We start from the raw sequence: 15068 nt of genomic DNA, 5'->3' as shown, positions 1-15068 counted from the left end.
GATATTTTTTTTATTGTATCATGTGAATTTGAAATTACAATCATATTCATACAATATATTAACTATGTCAATATAATTTGGTTTTATACTTTCCCATCCACGAGACAAGTGTTTGATGATGACCCTCAAACTAATATTGGACATGTCTTTTATTCAGAATTCTTAAGTAACAACACTAGATTAATTAGCTATTCAAAGCTAGTTGACTAGTGAATTGTTTAAGTAGCTATTTGGGAGATTCAGTCTTTAACTAGTTATGTGTAACAAATAGTAAATAAGATTAACTCTTCAAAAATTGGTTAAAATTAAAGTTGCACACATCATAGGATTAGCATAGGGCACTTTGACTATATTAAATGAATTGTATGATTATATATCTTCTTCTAAGTTGTCGATCTATAGACACTTAACCTTGTGCGACTTGATTACAATTAGCATTCAGACCCTCCTCCCCTGTTTTTAAACTTTTGGATAAATTATAGAAACACCTCATCATTATTAGTTCGATTTCACTTACACTCCATGTCCTTTAAAAAATATTAAACTGGCTCTTTTAGTTATCGAAATATTTCAATATGATCCTGCCATCTATCTCCATTAACAATATAGTATTACATAACCATCATGTAGTACCATTATTTTTATAAAATGTCCATACTCCCATTAACATCATATAAATCCTAAATCAAATGAAAAGGAGAAGAAACCCCAAGTCAAGTGGGAGGAAACGGAGGGGTGTGGAGGGAGAAGAAGATCATGGAGGATCTCAATTAAGTTCTTCTGTTTTCTTTTCCTCTTGAAAAGGAAGCAAAGAAGAGGACAAAGAGAAGAAAACATACACCCACAATCCTTTCCACCTATTCTCCAACTCCATCTCTCTCCTATTCTCCAACCATTCTATTAATAGTAACACAGGAGAAACAATTCTAGCTTCATTATTCGTCCAATTTATTTGGATAGTTTCTTTCATTGTCACTTTTCCAACAATATTATATTGTCATGTCTCACTTTTGCGCTTTTTCATTTCAGAATGTTTTATCTAATATTTATTTAAGCCAAACTTGGATGCATTTTAGGGCATTGAACTTTAATTAGGCAGCTAATTTTTAGCTAGTTGTTTGAGCTAGACATTCTAATTCTTGGATATTCATATCATACACCAACCATATTTATTATCTTTCAGAAAATATTAGGTTAGTCTTCTACATAAAGAATATTTTCAACAAGGTTTATAGAAAAATTATTGATTCTTCCATCTGTACTATCTTCAGTCAAACATATTTATGTATGTATATGTATAAATGTGTGTATGTAAAAGTATATGCACATGTCAATTTAACTAGTTTATAGATAAACTCTCTTTCAACTAGTATTAAGGGCCTCTTTACTAATTTGCTTTAGTAGGATGAAAATAAAATCTACATTCAGAATGCTTTAGATGTTCATGCATAATCATCTTTGTGACTGTTTATGCCATTTATATGAATAGATTTGTTTGTCCGCTTGTTTTGGCAAACTAGGAGATGTGCTTTTGTGTAATATATACTAGTTGGATGAGCCATATCCATTTCTTTTCGATATCTTCATTTTTTCTCTCTCCAAATTGTTTAGAAAGATGGTTAGGTCCAAAATTCCTTGTTAGGGATAGCAGTGATTTTTCTCTCCTTCCTCACTGCTAACCCCTCTTCTTTTTCCTCCTCATCCTTATCCTTTTCCAATCCTACCTATGAAGCAAATCGATGTCATCGTCCCCCTCCATACTGACCTTCGTGATATCAATCTCTCCCTCCATGGCAGTTCCCTCCACCTCCGGCCCTTCCTTATCAGTGACCCTTTCTTCCTCCTCCTCCCTTCCACCCCACCCCTTTTTCCTCCTCATCATCCTTTTATATTGGTGAGAGATATTTTCGTCCGTTGAAATGGCTAGCTAATACCGTTTGCTAGTAAGTATATCATAAGATCATATTGGAACATTTCGATAACTAGAAAGATTAGTTTAATATTTTTTAAAGTACAGAGGGTATAAATAAAATTGAGTGAAAATTAAGAGAGTATTTCTATAATTTATCCTAAACTTTTTGATGTTGCAGGCATTTTTGGATGGTGCCTCCGGAGGAATGCCAACATCTTTCTATGATTTTAAAGCTTATGAATGCAAAGAAGACAATTGAGCTTGGCGTGTACACTGGTTATTCACTCCTCACAACAGCACTAGCATTACCCAAAGATGGCCAGGTTTTCCAACTTCGTTAGCAACACTAAAAATATGTTGTGTTCACTTGTTTCTATTTACTAGTAGTATCATTGCCTATTTTAAGTACGGTTATGAGGCCACCAAACATATGATTTTTGGGTTTTAGGCATTTATAATGCCTAGATCATGATTACCTGTTAGATATTTTTTATTAAAATGCTCCATCATTGATTTGGAATCATAAATATTTACTAAAAAATTAATGTTTAGTTCTAGTCTAACCAAAACACATGTTTAGAGAAAGTCAGTCAACATACTACATTAAAATTTTTGGTAAAAGATTTAATGATTGATGGATCATCCAAGTTAAATTGCACTACTAGTTTCGATGTACACCTGTGAAAATATTTAGAATAGAAAATGTATATCTTCTATGGAACTTCAATGTATACAATGAAAACCTGCTTTAATCTCTAAACCTGATACCTAACTTCACATAGATATTGTGCCATGTAATAGGCTCATAAGTAGAAGTAGCTTATTGTTCCAGAATTAGAGAAGGTCTAAACATAGCTTACTATTCATTCATCTTGTGTTTTAGATCTTAAATACTATTTCAAGCTAGAAATAGGGTTGCTATTGAGATACTGGGTCCCTAAGATATCTCTTACCCATTCAACAATTGGCCAAGTGAATAAGTGAACTTTAAAATGGATTTATTGAATATCAATTTTATGAATATGAACTTTAAAGTGAAGGATGAAATGGAAAATCCCTTCCCTTTTTTTTTGTTTTGTATATTATAGACACCAGAAGATCTTTTACTAAAGATTTAAAATTTTAATGCATAGTCTAGTCCATGTTATGTTTCTACTTATTTTACATCAAACTAGATATATTTTGAGTTAATTCAGAAAAGATACATTTAAACACATTTGCAAAATTTTACGATTAAACAGTATTATTGAAGTTATGAATGCATATTAGAAAACAATGCTCCACAATCAATATCTTTAGAAAGAATTGAGCTATAAAAATTTAGCATTCATGACCCTTATCTTTCTTGTTCATACTTTGTTGTAGGTCACAGCAATTGACATTAACAGATCCTACTTTGAGATAGGACTACCATTTATTCAAAAAGCGGGAGTTGAGAACAAGATTAATTTTATTGAATCAGAAGCTCTCCCTGTTCTTGATAAAATGCTTCAGGAGGTAGCTTTCATCATATATCAAGTATAATATTTTTTGTGGTGTATAGTGATTTTCTTTTGCTCTAGCAATAAAAGAAAGAGTTGTGTCTTTAATTAATTAAAAAAAAGCTTAACATAGGTTAAGCCACATAGGTGTCCCTTGTAAAGCTTTGCATGTGTCTGGAGAACCAAAAATTTAATAAAAAAATAAAATAGAAGTGTCCTAGATATAAAATCATAAATTTTTTGGGTTTGAGCAGATGAAAAATATTTTATATAATAAACAGAGCTAAGCCAATATATATATATATATACATATATATGTATGTATATATGTATATACATATATATGTATGTATATATGTATATACATATATATGTATGTATATATGTATATACATATATATGTATGTATATATGTATATACATATATATGTATGTATATATGTATATACATATATATATATATACATATATGTATATGTATATACATATATATATATATATATATATACATATATGTATATGTATATACATATATATATATATATATATGTATATATATATATATGTATATGTATATACATATGTATATATATATATTATATACATATATATATATTATATACATATATATATATATATGTATATACATATATATATATATATATGTATATACATATATATATGTATATACATATATATATGTATATGTATATGTATATATATATATCTATATATATATATGTATATATATATGTATATATGTATATATATATGTATATATGTATATATATATGTATATATGTATATATATATGTATATATGTATATATATGTATGTATATGTATATATATGTATATATATATGTATATGTGTATGTATATGTATGTATATCTATATATATATATATGTATATGTCTATATATATGTATATATATATCTATATATATGTATATATATATATATGTATATATGTATATATGTATATATGTATATATGTATATATGTATATATATGTATATATATGTATATATGTATATATGTATATTTCTATTTCATATATTTATAATGAACATTTAAATAATGACAATTATTTGGCTGTTGGTTTATTATCTTAGCTTGTTCTATAACAGGGATATTGATTTTTTAGACCATTTTCCGTGTTGCCAAATAAAACAATCTGTCATAAATTTGATCTTTTTTATTTTGCTGGTTGACAGAAAATAGGTCTACAACTTTTATTAGGTTAACACATCTCACATCCAGCTTGAATCATCCATTTGGAGACTAGGACAGGTACAAGATGACATCAGATTCAATTAATTAATAATTGGCTTGGAGGGATTTGAATTGATGACCTTCGGCAAACTTGGTTTTGATATCCTAAAAGTCTGAGATCCTGTTTTGGCATTCCCCTTTTTGTGTTTTTGTTTTCCTATAGAGTAGTGAAATTCCAAGTGAAGCTTGACATGAAAGACACAGCATTTCGTCATAACTTATGCTAATTCTTGGTTCTATTTTCACTTGCTTTTAAGCAATAATTTTTGCTTCCAAAGCCTCTGAAAAATTTCTCTAATCAATTTGACAACTCAAAAGAACTTCAATATGTGGTTTGCCAGTCTAGCGCATTTTCTTTTTGCACCTTTGAAACCGAAAAACACAAAATAAAAGCAATACCAAACAGGCTTTAAGCTAGTAAAGAAAGTTAATAAGGTAGATCAGGCTTAACAACACGAAACCTAAAATAGCAAAGATAATTAATCGTTCTTCGATGATGCGAAGAACTTGTTAGGCTACTTGTCCCAAAGAGTTTTGCATTATCGCAAAAACAGAGCTTGATTTTCCAATGAAAATTCTATTATTTCATTCTTTCCATGAGCTCCCATAACAGCAATTATCAATTGGTCCCAAATTGTGCTAATCATTTAGAAACTTGAGTTTGTAATCTTTTGCATGATATAATATGTTGTGAATTAGAGTGTTGCTATTCCAAAATTATATATGCTTATGTGGATGCTTGTTTTTCTAACTGCATGTACTTACTCAAATTTAAAGGTTTCTTTTTCATAGATTGTTGGCGCTTATCAATATCCTTTGCCAACAATTAAATATATTCTAATTGATTGAAATTTTAAGTCAATAAAGCATACATACGCTACAGATCAAGATGCAGACTAGCCTAATACTTGTAAAATTTCGATCAAATTGACAATCTTTTTTTTTTTTTTTTTTTTGTTGTTGACTTCTGCATGTGTAATTCATATGTCAAATGACTGGTAATATGAAAATAATGACTGGTAGCACGGTGTGAAAGATAATAGGGAGATAGGAAAGCATAATAAAGCACCACACAGAACAATATATTATTTTGCTAATAAATACTCTCTGAATGTATACTGCTAAAATCACTTTTTACACAGACCCTGACGCAGCCAGTCCCTTTCCATTAAACTCCACCAAGCCAAGTACCATTTTATTCACATGTAAACCTCTGTTTTCTATCATTTCTTATTTACTTTCCAAGCTTACGTTCTGATATTTATCAAACAAAGAGCTCAAAACATGCCACATGACACCACTAATTGGGGTTCATATCGAGAACAGCCTTTCAACCACTACACAGCCCAAACTAGATATCTTAAATCACGACCTTACCTACACTTCCCACTCTAGGACTCAAGACAATTTCTTCTCAAACTTTTAATCCAAGTTCAACATAAAGTATATTTATTGTCAAAGAGAGCAAAATTAATTTGTATTCTTATCATTTTATATTTTGTTTATTCACCAAATACCATCTTTGCTCAAATTATGCAAATAATAGGTGAAAGTGTAGGGTTTATTTTGTTAAAAAAAGTGAGGATTAAATTACTTTCCAATCATCTTATCTTAATACCACCACTATACAAAGTCTTAGACGCTCTTCATACATGATTCGGGCTTTTAAAAAGTATGTTGCTCCCATCTCTTGACAAGCAAGCATATTACTTCTATTCTGATTTATATTTTGAGTGTGAACCTTCAAAGAACCTAACAAAAGTGGGATGCTTGAAAGGAAAGCAATATTTTTGTTCTGAAACTAAATGCCACCATATGGTTAAACTATCATGGGACTTTCAACCAAGACAATTTGTAAGTGAAACTCTCTATATAGGAAGTTACTACTATACAATCATGATAACAGAATTCTGCTGATAACTATAGGTAAAAGAAGACGAGTTGTTTGATTTTGCATTTGTTGATGCTGACAAGTTCAACTATGGAGAATACCATGAACGCTTACTTAAGCTTGTGAAGATTGGAGGAGTTATTGTCTATGATGATACTCTTTGGTCTGGTCGTGTGGTTGCTCCAGTGGGTACTCCTCTTTCTCAGTATGATGCAGAAGTCAGAGACTATTTTCTGAAGTTTAATGATTTTTTGGCTACCGACTCTCGGATTGAGATAACACAAGTTTGTGTTGGAGATGGATTCACCATCTGTAGACGTCTTATCTAATTATGTGGTTTGATTACACTCTTCATGTATGTTTTGGTTATTAAAAAAATAAAGTTTGGGGATATTCTTATTATGGATATTTTTTTCATTTTTAATGGGATCACATCATCTGTAGGCATCTTATCGAACCATGTAGTTTGATTACACCCTTCATGTGTGTTTTGATTATTAAAAAAAAATGTAAAGTTTCGGGATACTCTTACTATGGAGTAGTTGCCATTTTTAATTGGATGAAAAATATTCATCCAATTCAATGTTTGCCCATTTCTTAATGTCTTGGCTTGAGAACTCTCTTTGTTTCCGCCAAATTTATGATGCACACGTAGGCTTGTGAACTCCTGTAGCACTCCTTTACCTGTTTGATGTGCAAATATGACAATCTCCCTTACCCAACCTCATAATACCTCGAGAAGGGGGAAAAGCATCCCTAGCCCAGGTCCTATGTAACCCTGGTATCCCTAGCAAGGGACCCAAATGACCGAGAAAGCTGTGAGGCATAGTCTTTCATATCACCATGTTATAGACTCGCAAATCAAAAAACTTAAACTTTTGGGTAGGGGATTGGCCCAAGCTTGTGAACCTATATCGCACCTCTTTATCAGTGACGCGGGACCATGACATATAGCTTAATTTACATTGCACATTTTAGCATACTCGGTTTGAGTTTTTCTTGTTCCAACATAGTGTCAAAGCTCAAATTGTTGGAGAATGTGAGTTCAAGTCCCCTCGAAGTAATTATTTATATAGTCAACCAAGTTCTCATTTTGACTCCTTTATCCCTTCAAGTGTTCCATGCATGTTGCATGTTAGAAGGTGGATTTACTAAGCCTAATATGGTCATAGTTAAGTTTTTAGGTAAATTAAGGTTATTTACATTGTTCCATTACTAGGAGCTTGTATCTCCCCTCTTGTTCTTTGCTTAAGCTTAGAACATACTTTGATGCTAACTATGCTAGTATATGCTATTAATTGTAACCATATTATTAGTTATTGTCTTAGTGATTCTTGCATTTCTTGGAAGCTTAAGAATTAGAAAATAAATCTCTTATTCAGGCGATAAAGTATGATGCCATGTAAAGATCGCTTGTTGACATGGGTGATTGTTGCTGGCACACCTACCTCACTATTTTGAGAACTTGAGTATTGTTCAAATAACCAACAGTCAGTTCTACGATGGTGTCAATCATATAGAAACTGATTGTCACGTTACTGGACATTATTGTATCACTCATGCACTCTCTATCATATATCTTCTCAGTAAAATAAGTTCCAGATTTCTTTATGAAATTGCACGTAGCATAGAGATTCTCCTTCCATGTGCAAAGTTTGATGTTACATATTTGGTGGTATATCACATGTGTGCACATGTACGTGCATACAATACATGCATGCATGCGTACATACATGCTTCAAGCTTTTCGTTTATTGGTATTTCACCAACACCCACACGCATGCTGCTATGGTTTTGCAGTACAATCTCTCTATGCATTTATGAGTACACATGCATACATAGTACGAACACATGTAGATTTTGCATGATCAACTATAGGTTTCTATGATTGGAAACATATATCTACATAGCTATGTTTGTATTAACGCACTTATGTTCCTATGAATTTAGGCTATTAAACAGAGATTCAAGTGCTTATGCTCGTACATTTACTTGAATTTAGACTTCACTAGGAATATAGAATGCATTGTTTCAATGATTCTTGAAATCAATTTTCAACCAAGGTGCAATTTGAGTGCTGCATGGAGGCCATGTGCGTATATTAGGGAGATTAAAATTCAAGATTCCAAGACATCAAACTGTAAAGGTCTTGTGCGCGTGTGGAGGGAACAAGTGCTCTACTTACCATCACACTAAACAGGGCCCTTATTTAAGGCTAAATTACAGCCAATCTAGACCAGAACATATCTGCCCATGTTTGCTTTTCCCAAACTCCATACCCCTCACTAATGTGGGGGCCACATCTGGTGGGGAATGTGTCTTGACAAGAGGAAGCTACTGTAGCAATTACTCCACTAATAATTTTTCTAAAATAAGCCTTTCTTCAAGAACTTTTCTAATATAAGCCTTTCCTCGAGAACTTTTCATATTCATTTCTCTCACGCTCAAACAGAACTTCTTGTTTCCTACTCTCCCAAAGATCCAAATAAAAGTCAACAATTTTCATGGCCCTAAATTACTCCACATGAAAACATTTCTCTCTCTGAGTTAACACTCTAACTTATAATCGAGTTAGGTTCTAGTTCACAGTTCCCTTGATGGGATTGTAGGTGCATTACCTGGTAAAACATGCTGCATTAGTCAAATCTATCCATTAAATGAGACTACTCTATGAAATCATCCAAAAAAATAATATACCATCAACGAGATCATTGAGTGACGAGATATTTTCATGAGATGCCTTGTGTCAGACAATAATACAAAATGTAAAAATTTAATAGCAAATCAGTATATTCACTCGATCAAGTCTACCTGCATGCAGGCAAAGAGTATGACACATATGGCCCTAGTATGTCATTCACCATTATTCTTATACGCATGGGTATGGCTTAAAACTGGACATAGTTGGCCCCTGATTCATCGCCAGCATCGTGCCAAGTGGATCTTATCCACCTCTATGATGTTAATACAATAACAGAGTTGCATGAAACGGATATGATGGATGGGAGTATGGACCATCCCTTGTCTTGGCACATACCTAATTTATAGCCACCCTTAACCATATTTATAAGTGATTCTACCATGTTTTGCACATAACCTTAAAAAAAGAAATAAGAAAAATGGAGGAGGAGGAGAAGAAGAAGGAAAGAAGGAAATCCAACCTCTCCAGTACTGTTTTTTGTGATTAACAGTCTCCTACCCTTCTTTCCTCAAAATAGTCCACCTTATTGCTAAAGAATATAAAAAGTTACATATTACAACCAATAAAGATAGCTTTATCCTTCAATCACATTCCTCTCGGGCTTTTACATTCACTTCCGGTTCTATTTTTTTTTAAACAAAGCCATCTATCATATTAAAGTTGTCTCAGATATAGCATACAAAATAACTTAGAGGTTTGCATGTTTATGAAATTCATCATGTTTCACCACCATTGATATTGACAGTGTTAAGTTTGACATGTAATATTCAACAAGATTCTCTGAACGATTCCAAATCAGACAGTTTAGGATATGTCGAACCATACCAGTGGCCTATCGGTACAGTTCAAGCATTCAATTCAGAATACTAACAAAAACAGAGGGAAGAAGAAGGAAAGCAAGGAAGAGAGAGAGAGAGAGAAAGAGAGAAAAAAGTTAGTAGTGGCTGGTGGTGGCTTGCTGAGGCCACCAAAGGGCCACTGACACCCTCATATGATCGAACTGTGGGGGGGAGAGAGAGAGAGGGAAAGAAGCGGAAGGAGGGGAGGCTGTGGGGGGCTAGCGGTGGCCATAAAAGGGCCATAGAGGCCCCTGGAAGGATGGAATCATCCCCCCACCCCGGGACTTCCCCGAGTTCGATCTCCCTTGACCTCCCTCTCCATCCATTTCTCTCCCTCTCTCTCTCTCTCTTCCTCTTATCTCCCATCATGGCTCGGTGATCCAAAAGCCTCCACAGCCCTCCTGTGGCCACTGCCAATGTCTCCACCGACTTTCCTTTTCTTCCCTCCCTCTCCTTCCTCCCCCCTCTCTCTCTCTTTTGCTCTAGTTCCTCCTCACAATAGCTTCTTTGCTGTGTCAATTCAGGATCTGTACGATCCGATACGAGGGCATGTACTAATCATACTATCAGCTGGCTAACACGGGTCTGGTTCCAATCTACTTTCCTTGATGTTTAGGTTAATGAAGTTTGATGCCTATATCTTTATAATAATCCTCCAAAATCTTATTTCTTATATAATATTATCAATATGTATCATTTGTAAGAAGACAAGCCATAGGATAAATTTTGAGCACTAGGATTCCCTCATCCACCACTTATGTTGTCAAGTTAGATTCTCACTAGCCCTAGGTTCCATGTATCTTACAGATGGATCTATTAGAAAAGAGAAAACTTGTAGTTTACATGCACATCAATGATCATTTTTTAATTTTTATGCACTACATTCAAGAGATAAATGTCCCACAAATTACTAGGCAAACCATTTTCATAATAAAGTATTCAACTTCTTCTACAAATTTATTAGTGTAGCATGCAAGGGTATGACTAGATCAATTCAATCACTCAGATTCGAAATTAATCTATTATGAAACAGACCTCCCTGAATTTATCCTACATGTATTTTAGATCTGAATCTCTAGATCTAATTTTATTATCTGATATTAATTCTAAAATAAATTTAAAAGCATGAGGAAACATGAAATACCTCAAGGGTAATCTGATTACCCTGTAGATGATCGCAGCAAGCCTGAGGTTCTAATTTAGCCACGCAATCGCCTGGCCTCTACCAGTATCCACTCAGGCAGGACTTAGATCATCTTCTCCTCGTGAATCTCTACTCCAAAAATCAGAACTCAATCTGATTAGGAAGATCTTCAAAAGCCTTCCTGAAGTTGGAGCAGCAGCTTGTCGAAAAACTCCTGCAGCCCTTTGTTCAATACGTCACCACGCCTTGATCCTTCACCAGATGAATGCCCAACTCTTGGGCGTGAAGAGGGGAGAGGTAGCACCAGGGAAGATGTGGAGAAGTGGAGGGGTGGCTGGCTTTTGCTGGGTAGGGATCAGAATCTCTAAACCCTAGGCGCAGACAGGGTTTATATAGACCCTGCTGCGCTGTGCAATGCCATATCATTCGATCAATCAGAAAATTTTATTTAATCCAAAAAAATTTTGATTGGTGGAGTGATGTAATCTGATCATATCAGATAAGAACCCCACCCTCTCTCCTATGTTGGCATCAACATTGGATAAGCACAAGGGAGATGGCGCCCAAGAGTTTATGTTGATCAAGACACCTCTTGATCTTTATCCACTTGGGGTGCAAGCCTTGTCCAAATGTGGCACCCACTTTGGTGCTTATTTTTGGCATGTGGACACTCCACAAAAAATCTTCAATAATCTCTTGCCAAGTGGCCTTCAGTTTAAGACCCATATGTCAACATTTGACAGATGTCCTAAAATAAAAATGGCAGGTGTCAAGAATTAGCAGGTGTTGTCTTTAATTCATCTCATGAATTAAGATAAATTTTTTCTGAGCTGGACTGGCTCCAGTCAAACTGAGAGAAATCTTCTCAAGGTTCTCTGGGTGAGTCAAAATACATTTGGCTCAGTCGAGATAGAAAAGATTGCACGAGGAGAAAGTTAGGCTCAATCGTGTGCTAGCACGATTTTCTTGAACCTAATTGGATTTAATTCAAATCAATTGGGCTAGCCTAATTGATGACATCCAGATTCTAACCCTTGTTAGTGTGACCTAGTTAGATTCAATTCTGTACGGTAATGAGACATGTCGTGATCTCATCATCGACATCATCGAAACTCCTTTCGATGGATAAGAACTCTTCTGATTTAGACAATTAGAATGATCGATCATCAAGATCATTCTAATTGCTTCCAAAATCTACCAGTAACACCTAGCAGTATATAGTGGCAACCCATCAGAACTGAAGACGAACCTCTCGGTGTAACTACCTGTGTAATTGAGTTCCTCTATCATGAGTCCCGACTGAATTAGGGTTAAGATGAACTCGTCAAACCCAACATCAGTCATATGAATCAATCGATCGATCCGAGTCTGATGTGAAGCCCTAATGAAAACTCTTTTTTCATTATTTCATCCTGCCATGGTCATGGACTTACGGACTCGATCTTTCGATCACCATAGGACTACTCCTCTCATCTACCGAGGTTGATAGATCCCATCCTGGTGCGATCTAGTTCTACAATGAATATGCTACAGCCAACATACACCTCAGGATACTGAATGGCTAGGAGACCGAGTTATGGTGTAGTCAAACTATAACACACTCAAGGTGAACTGTCGATACACCTCAGGTCAAAGAACTAGACACACAACTACAGCATCGAGCTAGTCATCGACGAGAATGTAGACTTCCTTATGACTGTTCGATATGATCACGCTCAGTACTCTCGTTCTCAACAAATACCTATACTCTCACTTCGGTATCTCCACATCATAGATTCAAGACATATCTATCCTAAGAAAGTGATCGTACACCAACCTTTCGGATCGATCACCATCCTCGTGATGATTCTATGGTCAGGAGCTGTTTATGAGTTAGTTATGTAAATTTATGTCTTAAATTTTCAACTCTTGAAAATATGAATTGACATTCCTACTAACTCAAAGGATGTATCACAGACACAATGTACACAATGTGATAGAAGAATAACCCTTTTATTGATTTACGGTCAAAATTATAAATTTATCCTTAGATTTGCACAGAAATGTGTCAGCCAATCTGGCATCTAGGGCACACATCTAACAAACTCCACTTGACCTAATGCCAATTGGCTACATATCTAAGTCCCATCTTCTCAAGGTGGACTTCGATCTTTTGCTGGCCTAATGGCTTTGTCAGTGGGTCTGTCACATTGTTTGTGGAGTTGACTTTCTTGACCTCTACATAATCTTTTTCGAGGTAATCACGGATCAGATGGAATCGCCGCTCGATGTGCTTGAATTTTGGTTGAGACCTTGGCTCCTTAGCTAGGGATACAGCATCATTATTATCGCAGTAAAGAGGGATGGCATCCGATGACATCACTCCAAGCTCCGCAGCAATTTCTTGTATCAGAATGCCTCCTTCGTAGCTTCCGATGCAGCAATATACTCTGCCTCCATGGTGGAATCAGCAGTCATCGTCTGCTTGGAACTCTTCCAGCTAACTGCACCACCATTGCAAATGAACAGACTCTCAGATGTCGACTTTCGATCATCTATATAGACATAAAGTCTGAGTCTGTATATCCCTGAATCTGGAGTTTTCATTCCAAAAGACTAGAAACATATCCTTAGTCCTTCTCAAGTACTTAAGAATACATTTCACAAAAGTCCAGTGCTCTTCACCTGGATTCGACTGATATCTGCTTGTGACACTTACAGCATGGGCTATATCAGGTTGTGTACATAGCATAACATACATGAGGCTCCCTATTGCCGAAGCATAAGAATTTTGCTCATGCGTTCAATCTCCTCAGGTGTGCTAGGGCACATCTTTTTGGAGAGATGAATGCCATGTCTAAAAGGTACTAAACCTTTTTAGAGTTTTTCATGCTAAACCTTTTTAGCACCTCCTTTATGTACATCTTCTGTGAAAGTCCCAACATCCTATTTGGTCTATCTCTATAGACCTTAATACCCAGTATAAAGGATGCCTCTCCTAGATCTTTCATAGAGAACTCCTTAGACAACCATACTTTGACTGAGGTCAACATGGAAATGTCATTCCCAATTAGGAGGATGTCATCTACGTACAATACGAGGAAGACAACTGCGCTCCCACTGACCTTTTTGAACACACATGGTTCCTCCTCGTTCTTGATGAAATCAAACATTTTGATCACATCATTGAAATGAGTATTCTAGCTCCGAGATACTTGCTTCAGTCCATAAATGACCTTTGCAGCTTGCAGACCTTGTGATCATCATCACTGGATATGAAACCAAGTGGCTGTTCCATATAGATATCTTCCTCAAGATGTCCATTTAAGAATGCCATTTTTACGTCCATCTGCCATATTTCATAATCAAAATAGGCTGCAACAGCAAGCAATGTGCGGATGGATTTTAGCATGGCTACGGACGAGATAGTATCCTGATAGTCAATGCCTTCATGCTGACTATAATCTTTCTCTACGAGCCTAGCCTTGAATGTCTCTACATTCCCATCTGTACCTATTTTTCTCTTGAAGATTCATTTACACCCAATAGGTACAATACCTTCAGATGGATCTACCAAGGTCCAGACTTGGTTTGAGTGCATCGAGTCAATTTCTAATCTCATTGCCTCTAACTATTTTTCAGAGTCGATATCTGATATCGCCTCATCATAGGTCTTGGGATCATCACCATGAGCTCCATTTTCCGTGAGGAATATTTCTCTATATCTTCTTGTATAGTACCTAAGTACCTTTCAGGAGGATGAAAAACCCTAGTCGATCTACGAGGTGGAAGAGGTTGTGTTAGGACTGGTTGATTTGGTTCCTCAGGTTCTTTAGCTCGTTGCTC

General features: G+C 35.1%; 1 protein-coding gene across 2 annotated transcripts in view; it reads left to right on the top strand.

Moving 5' to 3' along the window:
- LOC105051171 (norbelladine 4'-O-methyltransferase 2) overlaps window positions 1–7135 on the top strand; it is an 8693-nt gene extending 1558 nt beyond the window's left edge. The window contains exons 3-5 of one of the 2 annotated variants that reach the window (XM_073243928.1): window positions 2091–2235; window positions 3278–3409; window positions 6595–7135. In XM_073243928.1, the coding sequence (XP_073100029.1) occupies window positions 2091–2235; window positions 3278–3409; window positions 6595–6888 (571 nt within the window). In that variant the 3' untranslated portion in view covers window positions 6889–7135. The remainder of the gene's footprint in view (window positions 1–2090; window positions 2236–3277; window positions 3410–6594) is intronic. The other variant, XM_073243929.1, reaches the window with a different exon arrangement.
- The last annotated feature ends 7933 nt before the right edge of the window (window positions 7136–15068 follow it).

This window comes from Elaeis guineensis, chromosome 9 (assembly GCF_000442705.2).
Source record: "Elaeis guineensis isolate ETL-2024a chromosome 9, EG11, whole genome shotgun sequence".
NCBI lineage: Eukaryota > Viridiplantae > Streptophyta > Magnoliopsida > Arecales > Arecaceae > Elaeis > Elaeis guineensis.
This window is presented reverse-complemented; position numbering and strand designations above follow the sequence as displayed.